The 10,418-nt window shown below is 32.3% G+C and overlaps 1 protein-coding gene across 1 annotated transcript; it reads right to left on the reverse strand.

Moving 5' to 3' along the window:
- Positions 1–1,722: 1,722 nt before the first annotated feature.
- Positions 1,723–5,201, reverse strand: LOC145328033 (uncharacterized). Its single transcript, XM_080171584.1, has 3 exons — positions 5,146–5,201; positions 4,208–4,288; positions 1,723–3,506 (listed from the first exon to the last, which is right to left on the reverse strand). The coding sequence occupies exons 1-3, from the start codon at positions 5,185–5,187 to the stop codon at positions 2,049–2,051; spliced, it is 1,581 nt and encodes a 526-aa protein (XP_080027710.1). The 5' UTR covers positions 5,188–5,201; the 3' UTR covers positions 1,723–2,048.
- Between the last annotated feature and the right edge of the window lie 5,217 nt (positions 5,202–10,418).

Below are 10,418 nucleotides of genomic sequence, written 5' to 3' on the forward strand. Positions count from 1 at the left end.
TCTTACTATTTTTGTTCCTAAAGGAAATTTTGTTCTTTTTTTGTTGCGTTTTAGTACCTTAAAACCAACATAATTTTTTTTAAAACTTAAAATACTTCAAAATTAAAGTCTATAGAAAATCGATTGCATATCTAAATTCTATGGATCATTTTGCAATTACTACTCACTAAAGGCACCGACTTTTTAAAAAATCACAAAAGTTAGGACATGTTCTTTAAAAATAATGTCAATATCCTACCTTATTAATAGACAGTGCCCTCCAGACTATCATGTTTGTTATTTATCCATCCACAGACATAAAATTAGCCACATGCAGCAAGCAGAGAACATCTAGAAAGATAAATATTAATTAGATCCTTACAATAAAGTAACATGATGATTTTGTCTGTTTATGTATTTGCATGGATGTTTGTATCGAAGGATCTCGCTAACCGCTGAACCGATCGGGTTCTCCATAACAGAGTAGCTTCTCATAGGTCTCGGTAAGGTTTATAAATATTTTTTTTTTGGGGGGGGGGAGGTTACCACCATCCGCCCAAGAGAAATAGCCCCTAGAAACAAATTACCTTCCCCCCCAAATTTAAAATATAAAAATATGGTAAGGGGGAGGGTAGACCCCCCCCCCAAAAAAAAAATCAACCTAAAATAGCCACGTAGCCGCTAGTTAATTAGATTTTATCACTAATCATTTATATGTAGTGAAATATTGGAAAATGTACATTGAAAGATAAATAAATGAATCAATTTAAGACAAATAGTTTGTATATAAGAGTAGAGTCTAATTGGTTCAGCGGTTATTCTTCAGACGGAAAGACAAATATCTTTCTGCTTTGTATTATAGACTAGCGGCTGCGCTTCTAGCATCTAGGAGCCAAGTGCCAAACTTTGATATAATAATTATTATAAGAAGCTTCCACAAATAACGCTTGGTAGAAAACAAAATCTTAAGCTACAGACAAAAAAAAAATTTAGATGAGGGTGGTGAAACACCCCGAAGAAAATAGCTGAAAAATCATCAGTATCAGTACATAGATTAGAGCCCAATTTGTTCAGTAGTTACCAAGATCTTAAGCTTCAGACAGACAGTTGTACGGACAGGCATTTTTCTACTTTGTTTTATATGTAGATGAAAAAGATCCATCAATTTTTAGAACATTAATTGTAATTTCAAGAAAATTTCTGAAAATGAAAGAATCAAAATATCATTGCCTGATAATAAAAAAGAAGAATAGTATATTTTGTATAGAGGAACCTTTCCTGAATAGTGAGTAAGTTTTAATGATTGCAAGAAATAGTCCTACCTTTTAAATACTATTTCACATGTTATCCATTTAAACTGTAACATTTTCATAGAATCATTAACAACATCATACAGTCATTGTAAATATTCTGAAAATAGAGAAAATTAGTACAATTTGCAAAGTAAATATAAGTTGCTTAAAAAGTTTGATGATAAGCAAAAGCAAGAAAAAAATCAAGATTTAAATTATATGTTTAATGTAATATTTACATAATCAGACAGACCAATTAATTTTAGTTTTCATCATTTTAGAAAGCATAAAACAAAAGATTCAAAACTTAGTTGATATTTATATGACAAAGAATTAATATGAAAAAACAATTTAAGAAATTAATTTTAAATCATATGCAAAATGATAAAATGAATTACAAAATAATCAAAAAGTTAAATTCATTACTATATAGTTATGTTTAGATGTTTAGAGTACTTGCAATGAAGAAGCAAAATAATCATAATAGGACAAAAAGACCAACCATTTTTAAATTTGAATTTAAATTAGGTGTATTTTTTTTATCTTTTGATTGTTTTATGTTTGAAAATACAGTAAAAATTATTTCTTTGATAGAAGTTGATAATTAACTCATTCAAGTTATTTTGCTTTTCTATTGCTTAAGGTATAATGATGTAGTTGTGTTGGCTGTTCATATTCCATATTCTGGTCCAGGGTCGCCATCAGAATCAAGTGGTGGGTTTTATAGTGAAGGTTATGATCTACTGACTAAGCAGTTTGTTTAAGGGTTGACTGTAATCAGACTATCTCTTGTTCCATCAGCATGTAGATATATAGGCTTCTTGGTATGATCAAGCTTTCCTTTGTTAAAGTATCCAAGAACTTTTTCACCATCTGGATAGATAAAATACCTGGACCATCTGGCTTAACGTTTTTGTACCCCCCTAAATATACAACTCTATGCTTGGCTGAATAAGAAATGGAAGCTCCTATTCCTTCTAGTTTACCATCTACAAATGTTCCAATCAGTGTAGGTAAGAAAGGTTCACTCTTGAGGCCAAAGCCAGTTTGAATTCCTTGCTTCATCTCCCCAATGTAGAAGCTACCATCAAGTCCAAATTCTCCAAATCCATCCATTATCCTACTTCTCCTAATTGTGATTGTATCCCCTACATAATAGTGAACAGGACTACCAAAGTACATGGTGTCAGTGCTGTTAGGTTTGTTGTAACAAGATGTTGATTTATCTTCTTGAAAACATTCAATTTCACCACCAGTAAAGTTGGCAACTTTGAAACCTTTTCTATTGAAAGTTGCATTTTTGTATGGGGGAAAGGAAAAAATTAGGTCTGGTGTCATTGACAGTCCATGATAAATTTCATCATTCTTCATTTGTCCATAGAAGCAGGTTCCATTAGGCCATAACAGCAATCCCTCTCCTTCTCTTTTGAAATTGCTCCATTGGCCATTATAAATACCTTTATCTGTGTAAACCATCTTTCCATAACCAGTTCTAATTTCATTGATAAATTCTCCATCAAATTCTGCAAAGTTTTTATAACTCTTATATGTGCGAATCCCCCAGCCATTAATCTTGCTTTGGTTAAATTCCCCTTCATATCTGTCTCCAGCCCACTTTGATTCTGGACCCCAGGTGTAAATGCCATGTCCAGTTATGGAATTATTTTTCCATTCCCCCTCATATCTGTCTCCAGCCCACTTTGTTTCTGAACCCCAAGTTTGCACACCCTGACCATTCTTATAGCCACTTCTCCATTCCCCCTCATATTTGTCTCCATTAGCATAGTAATAGATTCCCTGGCCAGTCATGTAACCTCCTCTCCATTCCCCCTCATATTTGTCTCCAGCCCACTTTGATCTAGGACCCCAGGTGAATATGCCTTTACCATGCTTCTCATTATTTCTGTATTGTCCTTCATATTTGTCTCCATCAGCATAGTAAAAGATTCCCTGGCCAGTCCTGTTACCATTCCTCCATTCTCCATCATATTTGTCTCCACTAGCATAGTTGTAAACACCCTTTCCTTCTCTTGTTCCATCTTCATCTACATCTCCTCTGTAGACATCCCCACTAACATATTCAACAACAAACTGACCAGTCATCTTTCCATCTTCAAAATAACCTGTAAATTTAGTTCCCTGGTCAATGGTAAAGGTACCATTACCTAAAGGGACATGATTTCTAACTTCACCAGTAAACACATTTCCATTTCCCACAGTTACTCCAATTGTTTCCTGAAACAGGGTATGCAATTACACAGTTTTCATTTAAAAGAATAAAATGTTCAACTAAATCTACATAGTTGTGTTATTATTATAGCATAATGGTGTTGATAATGGGTCCAAATCTGGGTTGTATTTTAAGACATTAAAAGTTTTATCTATTCTGGTACTATTTCAGATGGGCAATATTAATAGTAAAAATAGGAGAATGCATTGGCCAAAAATTGGCACAATCATCACTACACACTGTTGGGAATACCAAAGTATTGATTGCCTGTTATAGTTTAGGGGATGTTAGTGGACTTTGGACCTAGTTCAAATGACTTTCTCTATATTGTTATCAACTATACCCAGAAGTACTAAACAGGCATACCTCCTCTATACAATTTCCATATAAATTAAGTAAATTTTTCAGTGGTTTATACACAAATGCCATCACCCCCCCTCCCCCCCCATTGATACTTTTCACCCTCCCACTGACAAAATTGTGTCATTATTTTTTTTATAACTAAAATTATTTTTATATTTCAAATGTAAATTAAATTAGAGGGTTAGGCCCATTTTGATGGTGATTGTAACCCTACGTTGTAACCTCCTACCAATAAAAATTATAGGAGTTAAACAATATTTGTTGAAAATATATCAATAAATTCTTATTTAAATTAAAATAAGTGTAATAAGATAATTTAAATAGTAATAGATAACCTATGTACCTGAATCTTTACCATTAAAATGGCAATCATAAGAAACTTGATGGATGCTCTTGGTTGCAAACTAAACAATCCTTGGTGAACCTAAAATAATAGTTATTTCTTTAATCTTATTATAAACAACTTTCCGCGGATATATAAATGTACAGTTATAAGATTAAAACCATTTTTTAGCCCTGAGATGCCATAGGCACGGGCTTTAAAATCGGGTTTTAATCTCATGAATGTATAATTTTTTATTTGTAGAAAACTGGATATAATATGATGCTAGACAGTTTTTCCCTATGGCTGAGAACCTATTTGCGCTGTTTGAAAAAATGTTACCTAATATACCAATATAAAATCAGATATTTGAACCATAACACAAATACCCTCACCCCAAGGACGTCCAAAGGAAGGGAAGGGGTGATTACCCCCCCCCCCCCTATGTAAAATACCCTCACCCCAAGGACGTCTAAGGAGGGGAGGTGGTAAATGAGTAATTAACCCCCCCCAAACTATTTTTTATTTCACCCCCCCCACCCCACTATGTAAAATTTACCCCAACCTTTTAGGACGGGGTAAATACCACCACCTCAAATAAAAAATACCTATCAAAAAAAATTTTGGCACGCTTTGCGCGCATTTTTGCTACTAATTATTTAATAGTATTTCATTATTAGGTAGGTAAATCATTAAATTAACCCCCCCCCCAAAAAAGAAAAAATTTACACTGGGGGTAAATTTTGGGAGGTGTAAAAAAGATATATCCCTGCCAACAGATTTCAGGAAGGGGGGGTAATTCCCCCCCCCTCCCCCAAGCAAATTTTACCCCTGGATTAATTTTTTTTTTTTGGGGAGGGGGTTTACCCCCCCAATACCAAATTACCCAACCCCTTAAAAAAATTTTACCCCCCCCCCCCAAACAAAAAAAGCCCTCCACCATAAAGTCTATAAAATACCTTATACTTAGGCAGACCACCTATAGTGTCTCCACTCCCCATTTTCTTTAGATTTCTAAACTATAATTTAGATTTGTTAAAACATTTTTTTATGGCATTCATTAAAAAAAATTAAATAAGATATTTTGACATTTATAGTCAGTTAGTTCATAGTAATTTGTATGCAGACAGAACCTTATGAGAAGATATTGTTTGAGGATTTGTACCAATAGCTCAGTTAAAAAGAAATTAATATTAACAAGGATGACAACATCCATAAAAGCGAAGCTCTGAAACAGTAGGACAAACATTAACACTTGTAGAGTGTCAGAACTTATTAATAAGGATATAAATGTATAAAAGTAGTTTCAAAATTGTAAGTAAAGAAGGTGTATCAACTTTTTTTTTATAGCTAGCCGGTTCTTTTAGTAAGTAGTAGATGTAAATTTTTTTATAGAATTCAGATATGCAATCGGTTTTTTTGTAGACCTCTTATTTTTTAAGTAATTTAAGTTTTTAAAAAAAATAATTAAGTCGGTTTTAAGGTTCTAAAACGCAACAAAATAAAAGAAGAAAATGGCCAGTAAGAACAAAAATAGTAAGATCTTTAATTTGACACCTTACTTTTAAAATTCTGTTGAGTAATTATTGAAAAAATCTATTTTTTTAACCTCGGTTTAATAAAAACTTTAGACCTAAATATTTTCTCAAACAGACATAAAAAACATGGGTTCATATATACCTTTAGAATCAGAAAAATATTACGAATCCATTGTAAGCAAAATTGAAAAAAAGTAAAAAAATAAAAAATTAAACAAATGGCCAATTGTATTTTTTGTTCAGGCAACACTATCGTCTTCCCTTTTTTACCCCCTCTTTACCCCCTCTTTACCCCCTTCCCATTTTTATACTCAATTCAAGAATTAAGACGTTGCCTGTACAATATAATATGATATTTTCATATAATTCCTTTTATTGTAGTTTATATACTATATTGTAAACTTTTTTTTTCAATTTTGCTTACAATGAATTCGTAATATTTTTCTGATTCTAAAGGTATATATGAACCCATATTTTTTTATCTGTGAAATAATAAAATTAAGTTCAAAGTTTTTATTCTCGTGGGTTTAAAAAAATCGATTTTTTTCAATAATTACTTGACAGAATTGAAAAAGTAAGGTGTCATATTAAAGATCTTACTATTTTTGTTCATAATGGCCATTTTCTTTCTTTTTTTTGTTGCATTTTAGTACCTTAAAATCGACTTAATTTTTTTTTTTTAAACTTAAATTACTTAAAAAATAAGAGGTCTACAAAAAAACCGATTGCATATCTGAATTCTATGAAAAATTTTACATCTACTACTTACTAAAAGAACCGGCTAGCTATAAAAAAAAGTTGATACACCTTCTTTGTTGAAAAACTGCGTAAATACAGGATATTGTTCAAGGACATACTTACAATTTAAGGACTTTATTATAGAGATGCTTCGCTCATATTTATTTTGGGGAACGATACAACCACCCTCCAATGAGAAAATGCCCCTAAAAAAAATCCCCCCACCCACAAAAAAAAATTCTTTTACTTTTTCTTTTCAAATCTAAAATAATAAATTGGGTTATCAAATTCGACTCTCCCTTCCTCAATTAGCCCTAGAGGCCTATAGGGGCGTAGCCGCTAGTGTAATATATTGTAGCTAAACATAGTGAGTTTTTTAAAGCGAAGCTTTTCTATAATTATGGTTAGTACGTCCGTCCATACCTCCGTAACGGTTAGCTCTTTTCGTTAATTTAGGCATGTTAGAATTGACCTATTGATTTCAAACTTTGCATGATGATTCCTATTTTTGAAATACTGATTCCTAGGACAACAAAGTACAATGTTATGAGTGAAGTATGTCCTTAAACAATATCCTGCATTTAAGCAGTTTTTCAACAGATTTACTTACAATTTTGTTTCGTTCGACTTTTATACAAATTTATATTCCTTTTATTCAATTCTGACAGTCTACAATCTACAAATGTTAATGTTCGTTTGTCTTACCGTTTCAGAGCTTTGCTTTTATGGATGTTGTCATCCTTGTTTTTGTATCAACCCTATCTAGATATTAAATCCCGATTTTGTATTGTGTCTTGAAATTAGCTAATAGCGTCGGAAATATAAACATCGCTGATTCCCTACAAAAAAAAACAAAAAGTAATTTGCTTACAGACGAAAGGGGCCTTCACAACTTGGGCAAGGAATCTTTCTGGATTATACATCTATACTCAAACATTTATTGTTTTCATCCTTTTTAGATTAATTATGTACAAGAAACAAGATTGTTTGTACTAAATAGTCTTACGAGCTAACCAGTGGATAAATAAAGCTCTTCTTTGCAGAGAAGCTTCTCAAAAGTTTTATTTTATTTTAATGCATGAGGATACCTCGGGTATAGTAATTTTTTTTTATGGCAACGCCTCTTTAAGGGCGTTTCATTGTATTTTCACAGTAGCCTTTGATAGTTATTTTATGTTAGGTGAGGTGATTGCCCCGCAGGGTTAGGCAATTGGCCCTGCAGGGTTGGAGCCCCCACATAGGCTAGAAATAGGAGAAAAACTATGTGAAAATACGATGAAACGCCCCTTAAGAGGCCTTGTCACGAAGGAACTAAACCCGAAAATTCTCATAAAAACATAGTACACCCCCATATAAGATTTTATAAATAATTTTTTTTACCAAAATTGGGTGGTTGTATTATTTAGAATGAATTATGGCACAATAATTTTAACTAAATAACTAAATTTATGTTTATTTTTAAAAAAATTTTTCTTCACTTTTTTGATGTTACTGTAATAAATAATTGTGTGTGTATTTTTACTCAATCTGCTTAAGGCCACATGTGTCGTATTTTAAAAACTTGATTGTGATATTTGTGTTTAAACAATCTATAATACAAAGTAGAACGATGTCTGTCTGTCTGTTTGTTTGTAGCGAAGGATCTCGCTAACCGCTGAACCGATCGGGTTCTTTTTTACAGGGTGCTTCTCATAGGTCCCGGGAAGGTTCATAACTATTTTCTTAAGGGGTGACACACCTCTAACCCCCCAAAAAAATGAACCCCCCCCCAAAAAAAAAAAATTTCTTTAAAATCTAAAACACGAAAAATTAGTTTGATCAAACCTCATGGGGCAAAGCTGCTAGTATGTATATAAATTGAAAAGAATCTTAGTGTCGCAATTTTCTGGAATTTTTTTGTATTTATTTAGTAAGTAACAAGTTTGACAGCATCCATTATTAGCGAGGCACAAAAAAACTTGAATGGAAACCCGGACAAAGTGATCTATATATAATACAAAGTAGAACGATGTTTGTCTGTTTGTCTGTGTGTCTGTTTGTTTGTAGCGAAGGATCTCGCTAACCGCTGAACCGATCGGGTTCTCCTTTACAGGGTAGCTTCTCATGGGTCCCGGGAAGGTTTATAACTATTTTCTCGGGGGGTGGGACACCCCCAACCGGCCAACTTTTTAAAACTAAAATTAAAATAGTGGGGTCGACTAACCCCCCCCCCCCTATAAAAAAATTTTAAAAAAATTTTCTTTTAAATCTAAAATACAAAAAATTAGTTTGACCAAATTTCTTGGGGCGAAGCCGCTAGTAGAATCATAATGCAAAGTTTGAAATCGATAGGATAATTTTAACATGTCCAAATTAACGAAAAAAGCTAATCCTTTCGGACGGACGGACCAACCCTAATGAAAGAAAAGCTTCGCTTTGAAAAATATCAATGTTAGTTATATAGCGTGCACAGGGTTTTGCCAGGAGGGTGTGGAAATGTTCCCCCCCCCCTCTAAATCAAATTATTGAGTTTTGACATTTAGGTGGGTGTAGTAACACAGACTACTGTTGTTTTTCAAGCTGATACGACCTATGTGAAATTTGCTTTGTAATAGATTATGCAATCTTCTTTTCTAACAATGATAAAAATAGTTTTTTTTTCTCCATAAAATCAGCACTAAAAAATTTGCAATATTTATATTTTTTTTTATTGCAAACAGGCAAAAATATATAGGAGAGTAATGGTATTATATAATGAATAAGATAACAAGAATGACAACATTCATAAAAGCGAAGCTCTGATTTGATAGGAAAAACGAACGTTAAAACTTATAGAGTGTCAGAAATGAATAATCAGAATATAAATGTCCAAAATCGAAACAAATTGCAAGTAAATTTATTAAAAAACTGCTTGATACAGGATAATGTTTATGGACAATGGCATACTTAAATTTTTATGACTTAATTATATAGATGATTTGCTTATAATATTGTACTTTGTTGTCCCAGGAATCTGGATACCAAAAACCGGATCAATCGGATAATTAAGCCACTTAAAAATTTGTTTTTGAAAAAGTGAGAAAAAAAATTAAAATGGACATACGGACATTTTGGTAACGATTATAAAGTTACTAAAAGTTAATGAAAAAAGCTATCCGTCACGGACGTACGGACCGACCGACCCTAACTATAGAAAAGCTTCGCTCTTAAAAATATAAAATTTATCTAGAGAAAATGTAATATGTAAATCCAACAAAATCTAATTTATGTGGTAATTATGACAAAGGAAAAATTGTTGTAAATTTAGGTTGCTAACATGGAACTCATTTATTGATATATTTTGTGCTCTCAAATTTGAATTTTCCCAAAATTAAGAAAGAGGGAGGTTATTGAAATTCCTGAACATGTAAACAAGATTTATTTGCAGGGATCTAAAGGGATAAGAAAAAGGCAGATAAATTGATGTACATCTCCAAAGATGATTTACAAAAATGTCCATTCTATACATTACAGTTAGTGTTTGAAACGATTTGACACTGAACTTAATGAACCAACTAATCAAAATTTAATTAAAATGCTAAAAGTTGTTGAGCCAACTTTGTGGACTAGTGTAACAAACAGCGCAATGTTCATTCCCTTTCTAGTTTATTAGGGAGTCAGGAAACAATGTTTTAAACTTGTAGCTTTTTTATTTATTTGTGTTATAACCGTATGCGAGATTTTTTATCTCTTTATCTCAATAACCGACTATTAATATAATGTTTAATTTATGATATTTTAGCAATATTTTTTTTATTATTTAAACCACCTATCAGCAAAAACATTAGATTCTTAAATCATTTTGGTCTTGCAGATTAAATTTTAAATTAGCGCAGATACTGGTGCTTTCTTTAAAAGAACCTATTGAGCACTGAAAATCCCCCTACTTATGTTTGATGACACTTGAAAACAAGTGGCTCTAAACCTGTTCTTCTTTT

Source organism: Acartia tonsa, chromosome 9, assembly GCF_053477335.1.
Source record: "Acartia tonsa isolate MP-2025a chromosome 9, ASM5347733v1, whole genome shotgun sequence".
Classification (NCBI taxonomy): domain Eukaryota; kingdom Metazoa; phylum Arthropoda; class Copepoda; order Calanoida; family Acartiidae; genus Acartia; species Acartia tonsa.